The sequence below is a fragment of the Cydia fagiglandana genome, chromosome 9 (genome assembly GCF_963556715.1).
Source record: "Cydia fagiglandana chromosome 9, ilCydFagi1.1, whole genome shotgun sequence".
NCBI lineage: Eukaryota > Metazoa > Arthropoda > Insecta > Lepidoptera > Tortricidae > Cydia > Cydia fagiglandana.
The window spans coordinates 7,468,855-7,496,308 of record NC_085940.1 but is presented as its reverse complement, the minus strand read 5'-3'; the positions used below and the strand labels follow the sequence as shown (position 1 = coordinate 7,496,308).

The window sequence follows — 27,454 nt, the reverse complement described above, 5'->3', positions numbered from 1 at the left end:
CAAGAATGCGCGAAGACACTGGTTTTACGAAAGTGAATGTCTCTCAGAGTATGTTTTAGTGCCATTATACCGATACTCTCACGAGTTTCCCTTCATTGAAGAGCAACTAGTAAATATTAAATGATATTTCTGACAGAAAAAAAAATGCTCTAGTTTCCTAGGATAGCGGTGCCGTCATGTAGCGGCCGTCTCCATACAAATACTACGACATCCATATTTAGCCGTTTTATTTAGTATGGAGACGGCCGCTATATGACGGCACCGCTAGCCTAGGAAAACCGATCTTTATCGCTACGCCACTAGCGTACCTTTCAGTAAGATTATTAGATTATAATATCTTCACACAATGAATAATTGATTACAAAGTGACACCTCTTCACAGGTCCCATAGTGGTTCAGTTCATCGACGACACGTCTGCGTTCGTGGCGCTCTCGCGACGCGAGCAAGCGAGGGACGTGATGCGAACGTTAGCGAAACATTCCCGGACCACACTCGTGCCCTACGCCAAGTTCAAACACATGGTAATTATTATAGTGGTACAGTTCATTGACGACACGTCTGAGTTCATGGCGCTCTAGCGCGATTTTCCACTGAGGCGGAGATGAGTGGAGATAAGAGTCCATCCAACAGTCCATCAGTGTTGTCGAACAGAGCGGAGAAGAGATGAGGAGTGTCTTTTCAAAAGGGCTTTTTGTATGGTGTTCATAGAGAAAGTTCACTTTTCACTTCGCTTCAACTCACTTCAACAATATTCAACATATTATTGCTGCTAAACAAGTTACACTATTGCGAAGCCAAGTGTTTACGCCGCAATGAATAGGGTACAAAACGATAAACAAATTATCTCATAGTACAGAGGACCAACCGCCAAACACTTCGTCAAACCTAACGATTTGTTTTTCCGACAGGCTTCTCAAGACAGCAGACACTGGCGCAAGGAGGAGTACACGTGCGTATATCATTTATTTATCGTTGTAATAGCCGTCGGCTTTGTATTCCTTCTCTTCTTGGTATCCAAGGTAGCGGAGCCAATGGTTATTAAATAGTTAGTTTAATCTTTAGATAACCAGGGTATTTGGTAACTCTCCTCTAGCTATCCAGAGACCTATAAAAAGGACTACCATACCATTCTATAGTTCGTTTTTTTAGCATTAGAAAGAACTTGCAAGAAGGTAAGCGATCTTGACATGTCTTTTAATTAAAAAAACGCTTTTTAAAATTCAAAAACTATTACTTATGAAAGCAGAAGAATATAAATGATCGTATTAGATTCATAATTGTTACATATTTGCCGTAACTTATTTTTAAAATGTGTTTTTCAATTAAAAGACACATCAAGATTGTTTACCTAATTTCTAATGCTAAAAAAAACGAACTATAGTTTGAATCTTTATTTTGATAAATTAAAATTGCATTTGTGTTGGCAAGTTTTGACGAGTGGGCTAGAGGTTAAGATTGGTAGAAACAGATAAATTGAAAATTTAAATATGTAATCCATATACTTATTTCTGAAAAAATACGAAAGACCAATAGAAAATCGAATTTTTGCTTATGAAAATAAAAACACTTTCTTGGTTAATAACTTAAGTAGGAATTACATTTTACACTTACTAAGTGAAGAAGCATTCCGATTTATTTTTATTATGAAATAATATTTTTAACAATTTTAGGAGGTTTTTGTCGATATTTCGTATTCTTAGATTTTTCTTGTGCATATTGGCTACTTATGAAACATATGATCTGAGAATATAAAATTATGTTAGATAAGATACTGTTTACAGGTGTATTGTATTGTACATGTACTTAGTAGATTATATGAATAAGGTTTTTAGGGTTCATGTCGGCCCACACATTTATAAAATGTCGTATAATTACTGCTTAGTTAAGTATTTTTCTACTGCTATATTTCGCATAAAGTTGTTTTATTGTTTACTTTATTGTGGTTTACGAAAGATCCTCAGAAAAATTACGGTTTTAAATAGCTAAAAAATAACTTTTGGGCGAAAATATGTGCCCTCTCTATTATTTAAGTTACCAAATCCAGTATTCTTACTACGTTTATGTCACCAATTAAACTAGCGATGTTGGTGCTGCATATTGGTTGGTTCGGAATTTCTAGGTTTTTGTCGAATTAGATCGAAAATTGCTGTTATGAACACGACATATTAACAAAATAGACTAAGGAATTCAGGACCGACATTTCATCATTTAATAGCCATTGAAGATATTAATTAGGAACTTATATCAAGCACCCTCTGTATTGAGACATTTGATTGGCAATTTTTAACCTCAAGCCGCCCAGAGGCCTATAAGAAGGCCGTCCGTTCCATTGTATGTTGAATCTTTATATTGTCATATTAGAATTGCATTTGTCTGGGCAAGCTTTGACATGTGGGCGGCTACAGGTAAGCCCATTCTGTAATACGACGAACATATGTAAACGTGACAACACTCGAAATAACAATGTGACTCTAACGTTATAATTACATTTAAGACTGACACTCATTTGCACAATGTTCATTAGGGCAAGCCCTACTACGTTCAGAATATTTATTAGCGAGTGGAATTTGTAGATAAGTACTTTTTTTGGTATCGTCTTGGGTCGTCCCGTTCGTTTTTCGTCAAATTCTTAAATTAGTCCTATTCTGCTTTCGTCACTCATTCTACATTCGTCACAATCGTCGGTGGCATTCAATGTAGAATGAGTGATGAAAGCAGAATAGGACTAATTTAAGAACTTGACGAAAACCGAATGGGACGATCCAAGACGATACCCTTTTTTTGCGACTTCAAATTTAAGTTGAATGTTGTATCCCATAGTATGACTTATTTAGAACCAAGGCTCGGAACCGGTTTTTTCTTCATACAAAAAAGTACCGGTATTATTACCTTCTTTTTCGTTCTTTGCTTTATTATTTCATCAATTATACGAAGTTGGTACATATACACGGTGTAACATGAGGAAACCGAATAATTTTAACCACGCATTTCTGAGGTCAAAAGAAGGAAAAAATGTAATATGAGTTTAGGTAAATGTCGCAAAAAAAAATTTTTTTTTGTTTTGTTTTTAAAATTTTCTGAATGTATTTGTACATAAAAAATAAATGTTATTGGTAAACATGTCACTTAAAATTGATTTTTACATTTTTTTTTCGTAAAATCGACTTTTTGCAAAGTGTTACTCGTCACTTTTTGACATCTATCAATGTGGATATTTAGACTACGTCCCATAGCAGCAACATCACCATCAAAAAGGCCTATAACACTATGTAACAGTAAAAACTTGTTTTTTTTTTACTTAATATTATCTCTGAAACTAGGCGAATTTCAAAAAAGTTTATAGGACATTTTTGTCTCTAATTATGATCAGGAATACGCTCTTAAAATTATTCGGTTTCCTTATGTTACACCGTGTATACCTGATTCAGTGTCACGTAAAGAGCATAAAATACATAATTAAAAATATTGGGCTATTTTGGGATTAAATAAAAACCGGTTTCGACCTCTGTTCAGAACTCACTGAATTTTGCCAGTTATAGAAAACTTCGTTTTTAGTAAATGTAATGAAATAACAACCACTCGCTTCTTACGCATTAGAAAAGGATACACACCCACATGCCACCTCTTTTTATTTCCAATAAGCGACATTGTATTAAGCGACACTTGTGCAAGTGAGTAATAATTAAGATCTCATAGATTTATAAGTGTATTTTGAAAATAAATATTACTTTTCTACAAATTTGTTTTATTTGTTAGAGTCATATTGTTATATAGGGTGATTTTGAAATTGACGCATCCATTTAAGGAGCTAATACTAGAGTGTATTTACAACAAATAAGTCCGTATCAACTGGGGGTAAAATTAAGATATTAAATTCTTAAGATTTTTATTTGAACAGTGCCGTCAAAAAAATAACTTTAACTGCTAACCACAAAATATTTGGTATAGTAATAGTTTCCTAGAAACTTAGTAAATTGGAATGAATCTGAATCGCTTCACGAAGATTTTTTAAACCATTTTTGAAACTTAACTCTATTTTTGGCTTCGTAAGGGAACGCGTCGATTTTAAAATCCCCTTATATAGTCCTCATAATGACCCACCGCTTAAAATACCGTAGGTACCTATACTTCGTTTTTTTTAGCATTAGAAATTAGGTAAACAATCTTGATGTGTCTTTTAATTAAAAAACACGTTTTAAAAATAAGTTACGGCAAATATGTAACAATTATGAATCTAATACGATCATTTAGATTCTTCTGCTTTCATAAGTAATAGTTATAGATTTTTAAAAAGCGTTTTTCAATTAAAAGACGTGCCAAGATCGCTTACCTTCTTTCAAGTTCTTTCTAATGCTAAAAAAAAACGAACTATAGGCCTATATCTAATTTGCGGAATACGTTTCAAAAGTAACCTAAAATAACCGTCAATACCAGAGACTAGTAAATATTCAAGACCTCTATACAAAACCGTGTTACTATTTTTCCATTTTAGCTTGCTCGATACAAAATTTGTCGTAAATATAAAATCCGAATTTCCTGGCCGCTGTCATATCAAGTCATATGCATAAAGGCTTTTTAAGCATATTTATATTTAATGGCGCCATCTAGTTAAAAACATTTTTAAACTTTTTTAAGGGCTCTATTTGTGCTTTACTTAAATCTTTTTTAGTGACTCTGACTGCGGTCACTCAAGTCCAATTTTACGTTTTGAAATGATGTACCTATAGCAGTAGCGTGGCAGTTTTCAGTCGCAACTAACTAAAATTTGAAAATTATATTTTATGTCATCTATACCTAAACGGCGTTGTATGGAGGCTGGGTCCTACACAATACACATTATATAGTATGCTTAACTTGTTCGTGTCTTTCCTGTAGACATATTAGAATAGTAGTAGTAGACCTTTTTCTAAAATTTGTTAAAATGTGTCAGTCTTCTTTATTCACTAGAAACTGGTTTAAACATAGGTTCGTTAAACAAAGTCGCGTATTCTGTAACGGCACAGCGTATTTCAGTGCGCATTCTAGTTTTATAGGAGCTATTGTACGGCGCGGAATCGTGAGAGGATATCGGTAAGGTGACCAAGCTGCAAAAAGTATCTAAAATTCGGTTTTTAGTTTCGCATTTGGGACGTGTCTGGAGAACAATTGATAGTAGATAGCAAGTTTATTAGAAACATTTGAATCCCGCTGAAAGTAAAATCCATTGATATCTTTAAAAAAATGCCGGCCCAATCAGAACTTTAAGCCTTTATAAGGCAGAGGGAATATATTTCCCACCTGATTTTGAACTTTATTTCAAAGTGACAGAGTTCAATTTTGCATAATTCCTGACACCCTTATGCCTTTTAAAGGGTTAAGATACGTCAAATATTACGTTTAGATACGATATGGGCCGATACATGTTGCTATGCGGTTTGCTATGTAATTGGCACTCTTTGACTATACAGGGTACAGTGGTTAATCCAAATTGACTGCTCCTTTTGAGGAAAAATCTGAAACTTTACGGCGGCCAGTTTATTCTATATGATAGGTGCTGAGAAAGGGGCGGTTACTACAGGGCCTATGGCGGCCAACACCGCAAATCCTCCACTGATTGAAAGAGCAAAACGATGTTTGATTTAGTTTTTCTGTAAGTACCTATATTTTCGTAAAATCACAACTGCCACAAAGTAACTTGTGTATAGGTACTGAATTAGCCTATAATAGTATTTTTAGGATTCCGTACCCAAAGGGTAAAACGGGACCCTATTACTAAGACTCCGCTGTCTGTCTGTCTGTCACCAGGCTGTATCTCAGGAACCGTGATAGCTAGACAGTTTAAATTTTTACAGATGATTTATTTCTGTTGCCGCTATAACAACAAATACTAAAAAGTACGGAACCCTCGGTGGGCGAGTTCGACTCGCACTTGTCCGGTTTTTTTTTCTACGGGCAGCCTATGGTCACCCCACGGCTGGACAATGGCGCGTGGCGATACGGCGACCCCGCGACCTGCGCGCCGCTTCCGCCATCTCGCATTCGAATGCGCGCGCATTTGCATGTCGCCGACACGTGCGCGCGCAGCCTCATTTACGTGCCGTGCCGGCTTTTAATATTGTTGGCGGAGCGATCAAAACCGGACAATAAGTAGATCAGAAATGCATCGACAAACGTATTCTATTCAGTTTTTGCTGACTATTATCAAAAATATGTAGAACGACTGATCTATTATATCTTAATTTATCTTAGCTCAAAATTAGTACAAAAGCAGGATATATCTAAAATAAAAACAGTGATCTACGCATGTCATGAGAATTTATTTAGTAACCATAAGGGATTTAGGTTCCTAATTCATAATCGTGTAAAGGCACTACATATTAACAGCCTCCTATAGTCTAGTAATCCTGCTTATGAAATAGGAATCGGGTTCAAATTCTGGTAAGAACATTTAATGTGTTCTTCACATAATTCTTTTTCTGAGTTATGAATGTTTTGTTTGTATTTAATAGGTATACCTATCGTCTAGTACCCACACCACAAAGCTTATTGAGCTTTCTGTATAGGCTAGGTCAATTTGTGTAAAGCCCGCTCCAGACTATGCGCGTGAATCGCGGGCGAAGCCGCGAACGCGAGTGTGGAGTCGATTTCGCTGTCTGCGAACATCGACGCCACACTTGCGTTCGCGGCTTCGCGCCGCGATTCGCGCACGAGTGTGGAGGGGGCTTAAGATAGATCTAACCATTACAGCTACACATTTTGTACATTCTTCTTATTCTTATTCTTTTATTCTATGACGACTTATATTAGCCGGTAGAATGTAGTTTTATACAGATACATTATAATATTGAAGCGCTGGTGGCCTAGCGGTGAGAGCGTGCGACTTGCAATCCGGAGGTCGCGGGTTCAAACCCCGGCTCGTACCCATGAGTTTTTCGGAACTTAAATATGTACGAAATATCATTTGATATTTACCAGTCGCTTTTCGGTAAAGGAAAACATCGTGAGGAAACCGGACTAATCGCAATAAGGCCTAGTTTACCCTCTGGGTTGGAAGGTCAGATGGCAGTCGCTTTCGTAAAAACTAGTGCCTACGTCAAATCATGGGATTAGTTGTCAAGCGGACCCCAGGCTCTCATGAGCCGTGGCGAAATGCCGGGATAACGCGAGGAAGAAGGAAAGGACATTATAATATTAAACAAGAAAACGAGTAATATTAAGGCCACCCCACACTAGCGTCTCCCGAGCGTCGGCGTCTAGTCATCTCTATGGCTGTTGCTCGACGCAACGTTAGCGCAACTGCGCAGCGACGCCGTTTTCCATATCGCAGACGTCGACGCTCAAAAGACGCTAAAATAGTTATTTGTTTTACAAGGGGGCAATTTTGTTGCTTAACCGCTCGTGCTAATATTGATACCCGAGCGAGCGAAAGATTCCAAAATTGAACCACGAGCGTAGCGAGTGGTTCGAAAAATGGAATCTTGAGCGTTGAGAGGGTTTGAAAGCACGAGGGTTAAACAAAATTTGCCCCCGAGTGAAACACAAGATTTTTCACCACACCAACCCGAAGCAAATTTTAAATGTAAAATATCAAACAAAATCAACCCAAATTCTATCCAAATGAATGTTATTATATATGTATCATCCAAAATCATGATTTAAAAGTCAATTCTACCAGCAAACATAAGAAAACAATTCAAAATTTGCATTTGATTACTTTGCCTCCCATGTGAATAAAATGCAACTTTGCTATCAGTTTTTGAAGTGCAAAGTAAGCTTTTCCGAGCTGGGGTGGTGAAAAAACTAGTACCGTCCCCGAAGTGTCTGGCGACCCTAGGTTAGGTTAAGCCCACGTGATCATTTGCATGTCAGCTGCCGCGCGCGGATGACGTGTCGATCCGACGATTCCCGCCCACCCACTATTTTACATTCGATGACGATGTCAGCAGTGCGAGCTAGGAATATGGTTTTATGTGAATTGATTTCCATTGTGGCGTTACTTCCAGTAGCGGGCTGCATTAATATATTGAATATTGTTGAAACTATGTAGTTGGGTTCTAAGATCCAAGTATGTCCTGGAAAGAAAGTAATTTTATAAGTAGTCAGTTTTGTATACCGGGTGTGGCCTGTAATATGAGCAAAAATAAACTGTAGGCTGTACTCATACTGACCAACATTTGTTCAGCGACTTTTAAAAATAACTTGTGGTTCGATTTTAAATACACTTTGAAGTTTATTCTAAGCCGCAATGTATTGCGAATTTTGTTATGTTTAAGGCGTGACAAGCAACGTCAATCACAATGAAATGGCGTGGCGATGGCGTCCATTGAAGATAATATTTATTTTGTATGAAAAATAGGGAGTCTAAATACTCGTACTTCAGAATTTTTAAAAGTTGTTGAACAAAACTGTCACCGTTTGAGGAGTGCAATCTATGTTTTAATTATTTGCTCATGTTACAGGCCACACCCGGTATAAGACGCTAATAGAGCTCGCACTAGTACGGTTATGTTTCTCAAATCTTTAAATACCCATACAAAATATCTACGTTACATTGTAAAGCTTATAGGTAGGTACTTCGGACCTTCTTAGGACTTGATCTCGGAGTGGCCATGAATTACGAGCGGAGCAGCTTAATTACTCCATAAATTCCTAATGAAGACACCTTATTATGAACATTAGATACCAAAATAATCAAAATGCCGTTAATATCGAAGATAAATTAATTTTTGCTTACATAGTAGTGTTTAATGTAGGTACCTAGGAGTAATCGTAAGTACCTAGATGATCATTTTTATTGCTCTCGAGTAGTTTTTTACAGACTTTTTGTATTATAATTTATAACATGCTTTAAGTAGCGCTCCCTAATGATAACTACGTCAGTTAATTTTTATATCGGCTGGTATCTAATGCAAATTAGTCGATGGCATTTGAGCTTATCTTTATGTCTTGATACAAGAATGTTACATCGGCAATTTTAAAGAGTTGGTAAATTGTGTAATTTTGCAAGTTACTTCGCAATAATGCATGTAGATGTACGTAGATAACGAATAATTGTCGCCGCCTTTGACAAACCTTTTACGCTATCTAGAGATTAAATTCATTAAGCTATTGTTGATTATGCCAGACTTTTTTCTACTCAAGTACTCAATGCATTTTTCATTTATACTCGAGTAGGGTGACCAGCTGACCGTACAATGTGAACGAAATTCGAAATTGTTCTTTTTTCGTTTCTCAAAAAACTTATCGTTTTAATGAGTACGGTCTAAATGATTGCCTGTGAGTTAATGCCGCTCTTTGAATAACTCAAAAAAGAATTAAAGTCAGACCGTAAAAAGTCTGCAGCGATTTTGATAGCCCACGTAGTGCAAGTGTCATTTTAAACGTCGAACTTCTATGAAATTATGACATATACATAACACTTACACTGCGTGGGCTATCAATGACTAGGCTCGGAGCCTAGTCAGCCCACCTAATAAAAACTGCCAAATTTAGAACACACCTCTTGGGCGTCTTAAAAGGGGGCCATAAAATATTATCTGTAACACTCAGATTCCGTAGTACTTTCGGGGCCCACTCAATATTCGCTCGCGACCCATAGTTTGGGAAATGCTGCTTTAGAAATATGTATACCTTTTACCTAATGAGTGCATCGATGCGTGTTAGCACAAAGAATTTGCTCTTTCTTTTAGGGGATCATCTATGTATAACCCCAACTGTGGAATAATCGTGACACTATCCAACGTCAATTTCACTTGACATAGTTGACATGTCACGAAGTCCGCCGACTGTCGTTTCTTACCGGCATTCCAGAATGTCAAGCCTGTCATCTTGACAGCGTTTAACTCGGATGTCATGATCGGGTGATAATCTTTTGACCTTCGCCGTGACAAAAATAAGTTGACAAAAAATATTCCTGACACCTGACACCTGAGTGTCACTGTGAATTTTAATTATGAGTTAAGTTAACGGATATCCGCCAGAAAGTATTTATAAAGAAATGAACTCTGTCAGATTAGCAGTCAGCACTAGATTTTTTCTCTTCCTACTTATAAAAGAAACGTAAGGTTAGGCCAAGAAAAGTCTGCAGCGGTTTTGATAGCCCATGCAGTGCATGTGTTATTTGTACGTCATAATTACATGGAAGTTTGACGGTTGAAGTAACACTTGCACTGTGTGGGCTATCGAAATGACTGCTGACTTTTCTTGATCTAACTCTAGTCAGGTTTTTACTTGGGTAAGTACCTCTCATTCAAAAACGGCAATTACGCCCACGAACACACAGATCCTGCTCTGATTTGTTTGTACAAGCTTTAATCGAAAGCTCAGCTCATAACATTCGTCCCCGATGTACCGATAAGCGAACAAATGATACATACAAAACTAAAATAACATACAACCAAAACAGAGTTCCATTTAAAATTGAACTTTATTCCGTTTTAATACGGTCGGATTTTAAATGGCTGACTGCTTGCAGTTGTTGCCTTCGGTGTTGCAACGAACAAAAGTCAAAAACAATTGCAAGCGCAATCCGCGCATCGTAAAGAGTCATCGCGCGTGCGCGGGATGTGTGTTCTCATTGGTTGCACGATTGCGTATGTATTAAGTTCACGGGTGAACCATCGAAACGTGAGCTAGATGCCTGGACCTACTTAGTGCAAAATAGACTATGTGCGAGTTAAGTCTACTGTCATTTATTTAACGCTTGTTTGCATCTTGCATCGCAAAGGAACGAAGCTGTGTTCACGATAGGCACGGAAACGCGCAACGTGGCGCTTAGTAATAGTAATTTTGGAATTTAGGTCTTATCATATTATGATATGGTTCTTCGAACCATAAATTGGCTCTTACTCGGCAAGAATCAGTAATAACACGACAGATGCTATCTCCACTGAGTTACGTGTCCATACAACAGAACAGCTGTTCTCTAGATATCTTGAGATGATTTAGGCTACTGACAGTGGTCACTAACACGTGGACATCAGTAAAAGGTATCGAGGAATCTAGATGTTGTACCTACTTAATTGTTTTCCATCGTATTTTTTCGGAAACGTTCGTATTTGTCATGCTACTTCAGTCAACCTCAGTACTTTTTGTACCGAGAAAAAAATTATGCACTACATCTGTACGGATATTCCAATGTTACGTTTGCAGAAGAATTCCAAAATTAAATCCCTGTTTACAGGTCACTTTTGTGGACAAAATATCAAATGTTAACGACCCGGGTATACTTGAGTCTCCAGTACTTACCTACTGAGAAAATGTGTCCCGTCTGTAAGGGTGCAGTCCATAGACTATCTTTTGGTTCTCTTAACTTTACGATGTCTACAGGAAAGACGCGAACTAGTTAAGCATACAATTAAATTTGTATACAGTACGAAATAAACTTGATAGCTTTTCATTTATGTGATGATGAGTTTCATACGTGGCATCGTGACTTTTGTGCTTGAATTCTTGAATTACATTGGAAAGCTTTTTAGGGTTTATCGTTTGTTATATATGTCATTTATAATGGATCTTGAATAAAAATTATAAGCCAGTGAACAACTAATACGCAGAAATAGTGTTTTTAGTAATCACGAAATACAAAAAGAATTTCATAGGAAGCTTAGTCAATTTTTGGTGGATAGTAGATGGAAACTACAAAATAGTGTTTAAAAATAAGCGATCTCGCCAAAACACAAGAACACACACATAATATTGGGGCAATTATGACGTGGTATTGGTAGCATTACTCACTTTTTTGTTTTTTCTAGTGATAAAATTACTAACCGATTTTAAAGACATACTAGATACTTTAAATTCCTACTAAGTCTGATTCTTATTTCTTTCCCGCAATCCACACATCTTTTACGGTCATTTATGTTTCACAGGCCATAAGTGGCAGTGTGAAAACACCCTAATTACACGGGCTTCATTGCCTTGTACAGGACGGCAAAAAATAGATACCACGAGATAACAGCTCGGTGACATTGGGGTGAAATAAGCCGTAATTGATCGCGTGTAAGGAGGCATCCGTACGGTTAGTAGACTTAGTAGAAATAGAATAAAATTTATTCGGGACGCTTATAGAACAAAAAAAATACAAAAACATGTCACACAAACGGTTTAAAACGTCGCTGAACAGGTTTCCACTCAGCTTGGTGTCAAGGTACCTTATGCAAGGAAATAGTGTTTTGTTATTTTTGAACACTTGATTGGAACAGCTAAATTGTTGATTGTCACACTCACAACCCCCTCTTTTCTGTCCCTGGGACAGTGACAACTGACCGCCATTTAAATAGCCCACTGTGTCACAACCCCTAGAACTTTTATTGACATGGCAACTTGTCGTGATTGAAATTCATAGTCATAGAATTTACGTAGGTAGATCTGAGTAAATTTTATTGATATGACACCTAGGACACAAAATGTTGAATTTCACTTCTTACCGGTCACATCTCCAGTTTTATTTAGGTACCGGGCACAAGCTGCCATTAAAATGTGGACTAGAGCTAGCATGTGCCGACCTTTTACTCGCGCTTCCATGTTAGTCCGCTGCCTGAGCCACACACGACTATAATTGACACACGGTCGCGTGTCAAGTGTCCAAATACGTGCGCGAAACGCTGCCGGCGCAATTTGCCCCGGACGCGTCACTCACCTGTAATTGGCTGCCATTAACTAATGAGATCCGACGATAGCATCGCCGGTACGCGCAAAGCGGGTATCACCGCGATCGCTCCGTTAGTTTTTGGTCGAGGGATGCGCTGAGATTTGGAAGCCGGCGAATTTCTCCGGTACGCGAGTGAAACGCTTTTTTGCCGAAACTAATTGGTCCTGGTGTCTGTGACAACTTACCGTCAGTCGAATCGAGTTAAAAGTCGGTAAGATAGAGGTGCAGCCGTACTCTGATTGGCATATCTACGAGTACATACTATATAATAGCGTAAAGCCATTGATTGTTACTCATATGAAGAAATGCCCTTATGAGTCCCCATAAAATGGTTTTTCTCCGAAGTTTACCGAAGTCAGTATAAGCAAAGAGCATATGATCACTACAGTATAAGTTCACCGACACTCAAACGATTTTCGACGGCATGTCAAAGTCTCCGATATTGATGTGCGATGCAATGACAGCAGACATAGACCTTTCTAATTATGCTTTCCTTATTAATACTCCTACTATCTTATTCTTAGCTACGACCAGGAATAAGGTTTGCCATAAAATGCTCTTTTGCGGGTAACAATTTCCCTTACTATCCGGTGTCTATGTCATTGTCACCTCACTGACAGTCGAAGGGTAGCCAACGGCGTGTCGAGAATGTCGAAATCTTCGATACCTACTGATGTGCGAACCGATCGGATATATTTTTCGGCGGTTGTTGAACCAGCCCAATAAATTGCCGAAAAATATATCGGCGAGTCCAATTCCCCTCACTACCAGTGTCCGTGTCACCTCACCGACAGCCGAAGGATACCCGACGGCGTGTCGAGATCTCCGATACCGATGTGCGAACCGATTGCAGCAGATACCTGCTTGTAGCGATGCTCTCGATCGATTTCGTCACCGGTAAAAGGGACGCCGCGCGTTACGATAATTATAAAAGGTATTTTGTAGTGGCAATTAACGGGTCCGTTTCGTTGTAATCAAATATATAACTTCATAACTTTCATTCATACATAACTTTGTACGGTAGCTACAAGAAAATAATTTAAGTCATGTATAGAATTAGCATAGATTTATAAGGCATAGATTCCTAGTTCGTACACCCCCAGTGAAGCCATTTCAAGTGCGACGTCACGTCACACTCGTGTATCATCGTATTCGAACGGCCCTCGCAGTACTCAAAGTCAAATCGGTTTGTGTACACCTCCCGTTTAAAAATCAAAAACTACAGGAAAGATGGTTGTTTGTACAGTGAATGGGTGTCATAACACATCATATAATAAAAACAAACCGCCTGATATTACATTTCACGCGTAAGTATCGAGATTAATGTGATATTTTTACATAATCGTAAATACATAAATCCAAGTTTTCGTCAGCCGCCATTTCTTCTAAATGTTGCCAGTGTAGTGAATATTTTTTCCTCCAAATGGGACATGACGTCTACATTCTAAAATAAATACGCTCAATTAAATTTCATTGTATAATTATAGAAAATTATAATTAAGTTAATTATTTAGGTAAGTATTTATTTTTTCTTATTTTTATTTTGTGTCATGTTCGTTTCAGTTTTCTGACTGATCGGAATGACGCAATATAAACATATAAACACAGTCGAATATGCTCTGTCCTATTTAAATTAATTCTTATTATTTTATGCACATTTGTTAAATAAATAAAAATAGTAAAAACTTATCAGCTATTTATTTAATCCTTATTTCACAAAGTACAGAAATGCAACAAATCTCAAAATAAACAAAAAGCTTTTGCTACAAAATCGAATCTACACACTTCCAAGTGTGGATGTTGTTAAAATTCCTCTACTTTGAGAGAAGTAAATGAATACTGGCAACATGTTTTGTATATATGTGTGTGTTTGCTGAGCGTAAAACACAAGCGTTCCACGCACACATCGATCGTGTTTCGGCTTCACTTTTGGCAGGTTAGCCGTATGGGGACTATCTGTCTATGCGTTATTAGTTTAAGAGAATTAGTATGAAAAGTGAAATTATACTTTTGTACGATTTATGTATCTTTACCTGCCCCGGTGTCGGTCGATAATAAATGTATGTAATTGTAAAAGTGTTTGACCGTGGACTTCCCGGTTACCCATTAACCTTTGAGTTCAGGCTCGTTTGTTGACGTGATAATATCTAATATAAATCGATGAACACAGACAACATCCACGAAAAAGTGCCACGTTGCGGACAGATCTCAATGGCCACTTAACTCCTTTGTATTTACAAAATAATGAAAATTCAGTGATAATAATTCAATTCAATTCATAAATAAAAGTATGCAATTTTTCATCAAAATGTTTTATGACGTTATCACGCAAAATTATCGTCCGTAAACCAACTTTACAGACAACCATTTTTTTTGTCCACGACTAGTTGAAGTTAAGCCAGCAATATGTTTTATACATAATGCTTTTAATATCGATGATAAACAGCATGACCGGAACTCTTTAACAAACGTTTCCGGATTAATCCCCGTAAATGTATTACGTTCAAGTGAAAAGTTTTATATTTTTAGTTCTTATACTTTATTGAACTCGAATGCCAGCTGACAAATTATTGATGGCTAAGCTAAGTTGATGAAATAGAGTCCCTCTTAGCATAATAAAAGCCAGTCTTAAATCCACATAAACTTATCTAATCCCATTATCTCCAAGGACTTTAGAAATTCGCTTCAACTTTCAAGACTTATTACACGAAATTAATCAGCTTAAATCATTTACGCTCACAAACACGGTATCTGCGATCATTTCATTACCTCCATCACAAACAAATCAAGACAACCTTCAAGAGACATTTATCACGCGTCATGTTCCTGAATAAAACAGTTTATAAGGCGGCGTATAAACCAAGCTGTCCTTAATGCAATATTCAAATTCAAATTCAAAATGTTTATTGCAAATCACATTACACATTATTAGGTGGAGCTTATAAGTAGGTGGGTTTACATGTGACACCCTGCAAGGGCACAGCAATACTTAAAACTAACATGCATAGATTAACATTATTAATCGTGTTTATCGTTAAAAAAATCATTCACATTGTAATAACATTTGTCGACTAAGAATGTTTTTAAGCGTTTATTAAATATCGGCTGTTTTTCAATATTTTTAAGGGAGTTCGGTAGGTGGTTGTATATTTTTATTAGCATGTAGTGGGGGCTGGATGCGACTATTTTTAGTGTTGAGAGGGGTAATTGAAGTTTATTTAAATTTCGATTGTTCCTTTTGATTTTTGATGCTGTCGGAGTAAACAACTCTGTATGTTTTCTAACAAATTTACATGACTCGAGGATGTACATTGACGGTAAAGTAAGTATTTGGTGTTTCTTAAAGAGAGGTATGACTTTTTGTAAATTGTTACCCGTTTGGTTGTTTACGGTCTCTGTCGCGCACGAGACTCGTTAGGCAGGTGAGAAAGGGAAGCGTGCTCTTAACACGTCAGGTTGCAGCCGTGACAAACGGACGCTATTCTGCCAGTCGCCTTGGATTAGCACTAGAGCGCACGGTGGTTTAAGGCATGAGCGTACTCAGAGTGAGATGCACAATTCTGTAGATTCTAGCGAGTCGCCGTTTTCTTCACTTCAAAATAAATGTAAGCATACAATGATGAGACGCAGGTTATACACAATTTTGTGTATAATGAAAAAAGTGGACACGAGGTCCCAAGTGTCACAACACGTCACTCTTACGTTTGGGTAGACCTCTTCAACTCGTTTTACCAGCAAATATAAAAAATATAATAGAACGCCTTGCTGTAATGGACACTTAAGGAGTAAGAATAATGGAAGTGCAAAAGAGTAATAATTAACTCAAACTCCAGCTACTCATCAAGTCGACAATATAAACTTAGCAAAAAAGGAGGTACAGGTTTATAAAGAATCAGCAATCTTTATATAAAGCCTTGAAGTTGCTAACATCCAAAGCTTATTTTAACATTTTACCATCAAACCGTCCTTTGGCTAACTACCATCATGACACACGTGAATAAATAGCTGAAAAGACAAGAGCAAGATCGTGTGTAACATGCATTGTGGACCAATCAGGCTCCCGTTCCGGATTCTAAATAGAATCGCACCCGCGTACACGCAGTTTGTCTTCAAGGAAGAGACAAAACATGTGAATCGAGGCAAGGGCAAGTAGGACGGCAAATCAAGATAACGTTGACGTCGGAGTAATAGCGCCACCCGTCGACTTGCGATTTATCGCACGAGAGGCTTCTGTTAACGACGGTATAAGTCCTCTTTTCAAGTGTGTGGAATGTAATTCTGGAATAACAAGAGTCGGGTTACGGACACGGAAGCTGTTTGTATAAGCTTTAGAATAAAAGACGGCAGCCTTGTTGGCTGAGACCCGGTCTCATACGAAGCCGGCGGTCTTGGGTTCGAAAGTAGGGCATATATATTAGTGTGATGAGCATATAGAGTTTTCATGCTTGAGTCACGTTTTAAATGTATTCTTAAATATGACTGGATCGGATCGGGCTTTCTGCGCATAAATTGGCAAAGGTATCAAAATACATCCTCTGAATATCCTAAGAAACTCAATTATACATATATTAACGGACAAGCAAACGACACCGAGGTATTAGAGAAATTATATGTGTGGACCCCCAAAAAGATAGATTCTGGGTGTAGGTATTACAGCCTCAGGTACTGCTGTAAACTATATTAAAATCTTAAATCATTCTTCATGTAATTAATCATATATCGTACTAACTTCGTTGAAGGATTAACGCAATAATCGCGGCCGACATCGGCGCATGCGATCTGCATAAATAAATTAGATTAATGCGTTGAAGCTCATGCCCCAGGACTGAGAGCGTGATAAGAATTATTCGTCGTGATTAACGTTGTATCTTATTATATCACCAATCGATTATATTAGGTGTATAACTTAATTTTTACAGATTCTTAAGTAGTTTTTTTTTATTATAAAAAAATAGTGGACAATGAACTTAATCTTGAAAATATTGTCCCTCGTGCTCTATGACCTTGCGCCATCTATCAGGCAGCATACGGATGCCGTCGCGTAAGAAACTTGCAGGCTTCGAGGCGATAAAATCATCGACGAATTTACGCACATCATCCCGCGTTTTGAACTGTTTACCCTCTAAGCCATGCTGCATTATTATAGGAACAAATGAAAATCAGATGGGGCCAAGTCTGGCGAATATGCCGCGTGCGGTAGAACTTCCCATCCCAAATCCAAGAGGGTCTTTTGAGTCACGCGAGCAACGTGAGGTCGAGCGTTGTCATGCAGCAGTATGACTTGCCGGCTTCCTTGCCCAGTAAATGGCCTTTTCTGATCCAGCTCTTCACTCAATTTGTTCAACTGTCGACTGTAGCGTTCCGCTGTCACCGTCTGACCAGTTTCCAGAAGTTCATAATAAAGCACACCCTTCATGTCCCACCAGATACACAGAAGAACTTTCTTAAAGTTTCTGTTCGGTTTCGGCGTCGATGTAGAGGGTTTCCCGGGATCTACCCACGACTTTTTACGTTTGGGATTCTCGTAAAAAATGTACTTCTCATCACCCGTCACAATTTTCCACAAGAAGTCCTTTTTTTGTTGCCGGGCAAGCAGTGAAAGACACGTGTTCATACGTTGACCTAGGTTGTGTTCGGTCAACACACGTGGGACCCATCTTCCAAGTTTATGAATTTTTCCCATTTGGTGCAAACGCTTGGAAATAGCTGTTTGGGTGACTCCTAACTGAGCTGCAAGCTCTTTTTGCGTTTGCGTTGAGTCCTCATCTAGTAAAGCTTGTAATTCTGCATCTTCAAACTTTCGAGGCTGCCCAGGGCGCGGCTGGTCACTAAGATCGAAATTACCACTTCTAAAACGTTTGTACCAATAATTACATGTTTCATAAGATACAACGACGTCACGAAGAACACTACAAATTGATTCCCGTGCTTGAGAAGCATTTTTTCCTTGTTGGAATTCGTATAAGATGCAGTGCCGAATGTGCTGTTTATCAGTTGCCATCGTAAACTTTACTATTCTGAGAGGTTATGTAACTTGTATAGACTTGTCGTTTTGGTGTTCTAAACTCTTGTGTACGATCCTTACAAAATCACAAAAGACCGCGAAATATTTCTGTTTTAAATATAGTTTTAAGCTCTAAGAAAAAATCTGTAAAAATTAAGTTATACACCTAATACATAAAACACGTTTAAACCAGAAGAGAAATTGAACTTATCAGTCCAAATGTGTTTTACAATTTGATGGTTTTATTGTAAATTGGAATTCAATTGTAAAAGTATAGATGAGTAAATTATATTACAATCCTGGTCACGGCACCAATTGTAAATTAGTGATGATAATAACCGTTTCACAAAGAATGAAATGTCAAAAATATTAATGTAGTTTATAAATTTATCAATAAACTGATGTTTTTCCTTCGTAATTTTGATACTGTCAGTCACACAGAGTCAAAGTGAACATATCGTATACGACCAAGACATACGACTCGTGATTCCATCAGCTGTCAAGAGACAATATCGTATTGCACCTCTGTTGACTGTGCACTCGCGTACTCGTGCGGTAACCATTATTTATTTACAAATAAGACAGCGTACAAGACCTATCACCGTTAAACCCCGCGCATCTAAGCTTTGTTAACAAAAGCTCTCATGTTTTATCCTTTCTGGTCCTGTAATTATTAGTAGCGCGAGCGCAAGCGAGTGAAATTCTTGGTCTAACTGGTGTACCATGAACTCGAGATACTTAAAAACTATTCGTAATCAGTGGGCTCTGTTATACTGGTATCAAAAAATACCAAATTCGGCCACACTTAGTATGCGTTTTGAACAACACCCCTGGAATCCAGCCCGTTTTGCCAAGCTAACAACCCACCTTCAAACCTACAACGACCAATGTTTGTCCTCCTCGAAGTCACTTAAGCTGTTCTTCCTTTATTTTTAAATCCGTTTAGTAGACTAACAACGCACGTTTAGAAGAATAATGTAGCTTTTCACTACACGCTCTAAACCCACTTTGGACACTTTAGGGACCTGATCAGTTTAAGTTTACATGGTCAAAAGAACAACATCCCAACTCACTGTAGACATTATATGCACATGGGACGTTTTTCTTTTAAATTCCTATCCGTTTAGTCGAAGCTAACAACATGGTATCAGAAGAAGAAGAGCATATGTCGCTGGATGTGTCGTTGTGACACGGACATTGTTGTGTCGAGGGTGGGTTGAGATATAGAGCCGTTTGGCGATCCGACGCACGCGACGCGCGATTAGTGGACGACAGTTTGGTTTCCATGGGCGAGGAGGCTCATCTTACCAGTGTGAGTGTGAGATGGGATGTCGAGATCTGGGAGGCTGCCGTAAACTTCAGAATTTGAAGATCGATGATATCCCATCTCTGTCGATAAGTACCCACACAAAATTCGATTTTCGAAAGTTCGCGGAAGGCGCCTGAGCACAGACAACAGACAACTAAGCAGTCGGAAAATGCACTTTTGGATTACGCGTTGGATTGGCCTTAGCTTGGATAGCTTTTATTCAAAATGAGGAAAATCAACGAAAAGAAAAAACTTCTGAGCGCCAATCAAAGAAAGGCTTATTTCGAAACAGCTAGAATCTATGAGGAGTTGAGTATTATAGTTTTACTAGGTACTGATTTAAACATCCTCCCATGTGCCGAAGTGTTTGGTTACTTTATTTAACGGTCCGGTTTACTATGTTTTATCAACTTTATGGTACACTTAAATTCCAAATTCGGCACAAACACGACCGTCGCATGTAAGCCCCGCAAATGTCGTTAAAGGTGATATACCAGCGCGCGCCGTGTCGTCGCCGGTTTAACAAACAATAAATACGGGTAGCGATAGACGCGTCCTCAGACACCTCGGTTTATACGTACAGTGTTTTCGGACGGGTTTACATGGGGCTACAAGCCAAAGTATACATACCTTTTGTAAATATATACAAAAGTCTTCACTGCACTACACACACCTGCAATGCGTTTTATATTTTAATTTCATTGTACTATTTATTTAAAGAATAAATAGGTAGTTAATAAGTACAATCGGTTGCAGCGATAAGTAGCAGTAGTTTACGAAGTTTTTTTATCTCAACTGACAACTAGGAGTTAGCTAAGGGCTCTTTCCCACTGTGGTCCAGTTCTGCGGGAACGGTTTTTACCGAAACCCGCAAAAATCATAGTTGTGTTCACACACATTAGTTTACATCACGTTTTTTGAAGAACAGCAATGAGAATGAGCAGACCCGGCATCCTTCAAAAGACTGTATGCAGTAAGGCTAGGGTCCGTTGCTTAATTTTTTTGGCGAAATGAATGTCTAGGAAATGTCAGGATTTTTAGACTTTTCTCAGGATGTCCCATTTGTTCATATGACAATTCTGGTCAGGATGGAGCGTGACCGTTCTGTATGAAATACTATTATTTATTCTCTGACACGAGCCCCGCAATCTCCGCATGCCAAAACGTGTGCCATTAGCGAGCCGCGAAAATTTGCGACACGCGACCTGTCGCATGCAACATTTCCGACGAGTTGATTGATTTGCTAAACCGGGAGTAATGCGCGTTTGGTACGTGTGGAGTTTTAATTACACTCGCGTTTGCTGCCAATCAAAATTGCTGGCGCGCATTAATAATTAATGCAATATTCCATAAACATAACTTGTTCTGGTAACTTGGGTGTTGGTTTCTCTCACTTGATGATTCACAACTTAATTCTAAGTCTGGCTCGACCCAACTCCGTGGCGCTGACGTAAAATGTTAGTTCTTTTTTAAATAATATTACGAGTATGAAGGTTTAGTAATACATTCCACAGCGTATTTTCTGAGCTATTTCGACTAAGACTGACAGAAGTCCACAGCCATTATAATACTACCGGTACTTACCTTTTGCCTGAAACGTCACAAATAGCAGGTTTTCTTTAAAGGCAAGCGAAATTCATTTATCCATAAGAAGAGCGGTGGATTTTCATAATGCCGTCAGCGAGACGCTCGCGGGTCAATCAAATACAATTACTATGTGGCTTACAACGAGAGGTAGCCCAGTCAACAAGGGTTCCTTATAAAGGCCTTAGTCCGTGATAATTATTTTGTAGTTTGGATAATTTGAGTAGCAGGAACAGAATAGAAATGTAGAAGGGTGTACATATATTTTTTTTTTATAAGGCACACTATACAGACAGACGACATTCAGCACATGATTTTGATTATACTCGTACAATAAAAGTGGTAGGCTTTATATGAAAGTACCATCCAAAATAAGTGAGCACAGCAAGAACAATAAGTAACAACGAGCAAAAACTATCCTAAAATTATAAAAAAAGCACAAAATATGTTAAAAACATACTAAATTTTAAAATTACATAAATGATCGTAACATGTTAAATTGCTTACTATTGTTGTTGTGTAGTATGGTGGCCAAGCACTCTAACGACTTGCCTCTTGAAAACCGTTAGCCGTGAGTTGAAAATATCGAGGTCTCTATATTTAGTCGTATTCTTATTCCAGTGCCATCTCCTACTGGAGGTCGGCTATCATGAGGGCTATACGAACTTTAGACACAGCTGCGCGGAATAATGAGCGTGTGCTCTGTTTGAACAATGTTCGCTGATTTTTAAGCCATGAGTTACGTCTTCGTCCGGATGATCTTTTTCCTCGGATCTTTCCTTGTATAATGAATTGAAGGAGTTAGTCGTATTGCGATACTTTAAAGTTACATTACTTACTATAATTTTTATCCCCTGTATCTGGAAACGCATTTTGATTGAAAGCTAATCACTTTATTTGACAGTCGATAATAGCTATTATATCTTCTTATGACACTTGTACTCATCCCAAAAATAAATTTGTTCGTTCGTTGCATTCGGTCAATCCCATAGAAAATATGGAACAATGTGTTATGGCAGATTATCAGCATATTTTACTCGTAGTTTTGAATACGGGTATTAGGCCACTCAAATGTTGCTAGAGTCTGTACGGAAAGAGAAGATTCTTTGAATATCCCATATTTTTCACGACTTCTCTTTCCGCACAGGCTATACTCGTATATATTAAGCTAGGAACATTTATGAAGGCTCCTCCTTCTCCAGTGAATTAAACGACTTAACACCACGTAGGTATAGGTACCGTGTGATCTAACACGTTGACTAGACTAACAACCATTTATTCAGCGTATGTCTCGCGCTGTGACGCTGACGCTAACTGCCGCCATTTTGGCGCGGATGGCCATCCAAGATGGCGGCGGCGTGTGCGCAATATTAGCATTGCTGTTAGGGAATATTGTTAGCATGATCTACTGCTCATCAGAAAACAAAAGTGCGCCGACGTAATTATTCTAACTTCTATACGAGCCGTGTAAATCGATTGACAATCGATTTAGAACTGTGTACGTAGAACATTAAAGTCATAATTTAAGTACATACATAGGGTTCTTTGATAGTGGAAATGCTTTGGTAGATATTGAATATCTTGATGTATTGTGGTCGCTTTTAGATGAAAGATGTATAGAAATAGTGAACCGGTTAACAGTATTTTTTTGATCGAACTGATGGTTTTGGGTAGGTAGGTACTCCAATGATTTTTGTAGCGTGTGTATTTACTCCTTTATTTACTGAACCTGGCTAAAGATTACCCCTATTAATTGTCAATTTACGACAAATTGGCTTTTGCTTTTCGCTTACAACCTCTAGAGTTAAACTGATATAAATACATAAGACTCGTCTGTAAAAATTAAGCATGGCATGACGGCAAAGTCATGTACATATGTTCATTCGAAAACCCATCGAATTATATGTATACCTTATACCTGAACCATAAGGTACAGAATTGAACGATACATATCCTAAGCTCAGTGGAACTGCTGTCTTAATTCGAATAAGTCGTATTATCCTATAACACAAGTCTAAAGTTACGACGTTGTGTCGGTTCAAGTGTTAAAGTTCAGTGTTGAGAAGATTAACAGTCATTGTGTGGCGATAACCTGCAGTTAGTGTTTAGACTTTAGAGACCAGTAGACGCTTCGGGCTATCATGCTCTCATTAGCAGTGGCCTACTGGGGTGAGTGAATACCTCGTAGGTACAAGTAGTAGACAACAAATACAGGGTGGCCCAAAAATACTTTGACAAAAAATTTACTGCGGCATATTGTTGATAAGTTAAGGAGTAAATTGTTTTTCAACACCGTTTTTTAACAATTCATACGATATTGCGGGTTTACCATGCAATCCATACAGTTATTCATACAAACATTTCTAGTAGGAAACTAGATTCCGCGACCCGCGACGTATAACCGATCACTGCAAAAGAACATTGTCCAGTCACTTTAGTAACATGTTGAGTAATCGCGTTTTAAAAGTTTGGAATAATGTCAAAATGTATGTCAATTTAAGGTTTACTCGGGTAATTCCGAATGTCAAAAACTGTCGGATAATTCCGAAATGAGACTTTTATTATGATGGAATTTAGGGTTATTTTCATCTGAATTTCGGAATTATCCGACAATCGGTATTACCCGAATACACCTTATAGGCTTTTTAAAGTAAAAAAAAGTTGTGTTAAATATATTATACGGTGGTAACAAAACATATGATGAATGATGTCCTCCCAGACGTATCCGTCGACGGCGACACCCGGACAAATCAGTATCAGGTATTCAGTAAAGCCTGACGTGCATGGGCTCGAACGTGACTTGCGAAACCGAGTTTTGTTTTAAACTTCCGACCGCAAGACATGCAGTAAAGCTCGCCATTAGAGTCGTAAGTGTATGTGTAGGTGGGCTTGGGCCGAGATTTTCGAAGCTGGCGTTTAGCGTCAAGATCTTCGAGGCGTGCACTTTCGAAATCGTTGAGACCAGTGTTGACCGCAGTTCGCCAGTCCGATCTCCGAGTTGCAAGCTCCTCCCACGATTCACACGATATGCCGGTGGCCGACAGATGGCGTTTCAGGACGTCCTTGTACCGTAGATATTGTCCACCGGCCTTGCGTTTACCCGAAGCTAGTTCGGAGTAAAACACAACTTTAGGCAATCTTGATGGTGGCATGCGTACAAGGTGTCCACACCAACGCAGTTGACCTTTCATGAGTAGGCATTCCATACCCGTCATGCCAGTGCGACGCAGAACCTCTGAGTTTGGAACACGATCCTGCCATCTCAGCCGAAGAATTGCCCGGAGACACTTTAGATGAAAAGAGTCTAGACGTTTGACGTCTCCCTTGTACAGGCACCAGGTCTCCGAAGCATAAAGCAACAAAGGTAAAATTATTGCTTTGTAAACGGCGAGCTTAGTGAGGAGGCTAAGGTTAAAAAAAAGTTGTGTTAAATATATTATACGGTGGTAACAAAACATATAAGTAATAGTTCATTAAATGCTCTACTTTTTGAGATGAAAACCTCTTTTTCCGATAAATATGACTAGTCTGTTTTTTCCGTGTACCCTTCAAATAACTTAACACTTCTGTTAATTACTCCTTTAACCCTAAATTCTCGTTATTTCCAAACGCGCGTGCTTCAACACATCCCAATAACGAGTCTTATTAGTGGCCATACAAAACCTAGGATACAAGTCAATCATCGGACGGTAGCGCCAGGCGCGCCGAACACCATATACGGCATGAGTTTGATTTGCGACGCGTCTGTTACTGTAATAACATAATACTACATTTATTTCATATGATAAGTATAGTTAGGTCGGTGAAAAGAGCAAATGTGAAAAAAAAATCTCGAATACATCGTACAAACAGCAACAATCTTATCTGTCCATCGGTGGATATGTGCCTTTTGTAATAAGGTTTACGTAGGTACAGTCGACGTCAAAAATATGTTTACACTTTTGCACCTTATTCCTTGGTGATAAGGCAAAAAGTGTAAACATATCTTTGACGTCGACTGTACTATCAGTTAACAGTGTGGGCGATGGTACGAAGAGTATTAGAGTCACATTCCATTTCCAACTGCAGCTGCAATACTGTTCATTTTACTATGGAAACGCGTCGCTGTCATTGTCAATTTCCATAGTAAAATGAACAGTATTGCAGCTGCAGTTGGAAATGGAATGTCACTCTTAGGAAATGACAGACACAATAGTATTAAAACATCTTAAAAGAGCACATTTTCGAAAGTTTATATTCAAGTTGAAAGTTAATGCAAATGTACTTATCTGTGGAGGCATTAAGCATTCTGATTGATTGACTAATCGGCGACAACTACCGTCAATTTACAGGAGTTTCAATATTCCATACAAACAATCTTAAAATCCCGATCACATTGAAGACAGTTTGGTGCAATAGGTCTTAAGAGAAAATATAAATTAAATACGTCCTGCCTGCGTAACGGTCTCGACATTAGACTGGAGGAGTATACTCGAACTCAATTACTCATAAATGCTACTTGGTTTTTTCCTTTTGTATTCTTAGGTTGACCCTTTTGCTCTGCTGCTGCCAAGTTTGCGCGACCTGACTGTAGTATCTAATCTCATGGATACGGAAAGCCAGTCATTGATGCCGTGTGTCGCGACAGGCAGGCGTTTTTTTTTCGTCTAAACTTGTGACATCTCTTGGTGTCAGTTCGATTTCTGATGACTTTTATTTCTGTTTTTAACGTCGGGGCTTTGTAGGTACTTACCAAGTAGGTACTTAGTCGGTAAACAGGATACAACTAATAAGAGCCTCCACAAGACGACGCATAAGCAAATTATTTGATTTAATATTTTAAACTTTCGCGTTTTGAATACATACCTGTGTCGAAACGTCGGTAAATCAAGGTAATTGAATATAATTCGCGTTAGACCCGTCTATAATGTGAGTTAATATGTAAATTATTTGATATAAATCAAAATATAAGGAGATAAATAACTTCCTAGGGTCAACTGATTTTTATTTTAAGAGCCCATCAACGTGCACACTAGCGCCACTGCTAATAATCGTGGATATTTAAATTTAACCATAGGTATTTAAAAAAAGGGGGCCGCTACGTACTGTATTTTGTATTTAAGTACCTTTTGAATACATCAAACTAGTTTTTGTGATGCTGGATACGTATTTATCTCTTTGAATAAAGCTATTAGATAATAGTAGATATTTTGACGCGTAGTCTCATCCTGACTATTGATGCTGACTGTAAATCTGAATTATGTATGAAATATTGATCAGACGATTCCCACGTCTTTACACAAGTGTATATGTCTAAGAGTGACATACGCCGAATATGGCCGGGACGTATCATTCAAGATTATGATATATTGCCGTCGCGGCCGTCATGTTTACGTATTTATAAGTATAAATCGTATAAGTGAGATGTTACGCTATTACCATGGGTGTCATGTTATGTGGGTCTACCCAGGGTAAATTGATCTAGAGGTTCTTAACAACTGTGTCGGACATACAAGGAGCTTTTATCTGGTATGCCTAAGCCTATCCAATCGCGTGTTGGGTGAGCATTTGGGATTCCATGGTCCCAGGTTCTAAAGCTAAATGTATACATGGTGTGTCTGACCATGGGTCTTTAAATCCAGGGCTCGATTCTACTCGCTAAACTGAGCTACTTTTATTATGGCACCAACCCCGAAATTTCAAAAAAAAACATTTACTTTTTCATTTATTTTGGCTGATCAAATGTCGACGTTTTCTATGGAAAAGCCAAAAAAATTTCCCCGAGCTCAGTTTAGCGAGTAAAATCATGCCCTGGATTTAAAGCCCCATGGTCAGACACACCATGTATATAATGCTTTGATTTTTCTATTGGCATTTTCTAAATAATTAAAACTAAGTATAGGGAAATAGTAAGCTTATAGAGTGCTCACTGTGTGTTTGATCTTT

The 27,454-nt window shown here is 38.3% G+C and overlaps 1 protein-coding gene across 1 annotated transcript in view; it reads left to right on the top strand.

The window, feature by feature from the left end:
- Positions 1–27,454, top strand: part of LOC134667251 (poly(A)-specific ribonuclease PARN-like) — a 49,450-nt gene that overhangs the window by 10,824 nt on the left and 11,172 nt on the right. Inside the window, exons 10-11 of the mRNA XM_063524583.1 lie at positions 383–522; positions 910–950. Of these exons, the coding sequence (XP_063380653.1) occupies positions 383–522; positions 910–950 (181 nt within the window). The remainder of the gene's footprint in view (positions 1–382; positions 523–909; positions 951–27,454) is intronic.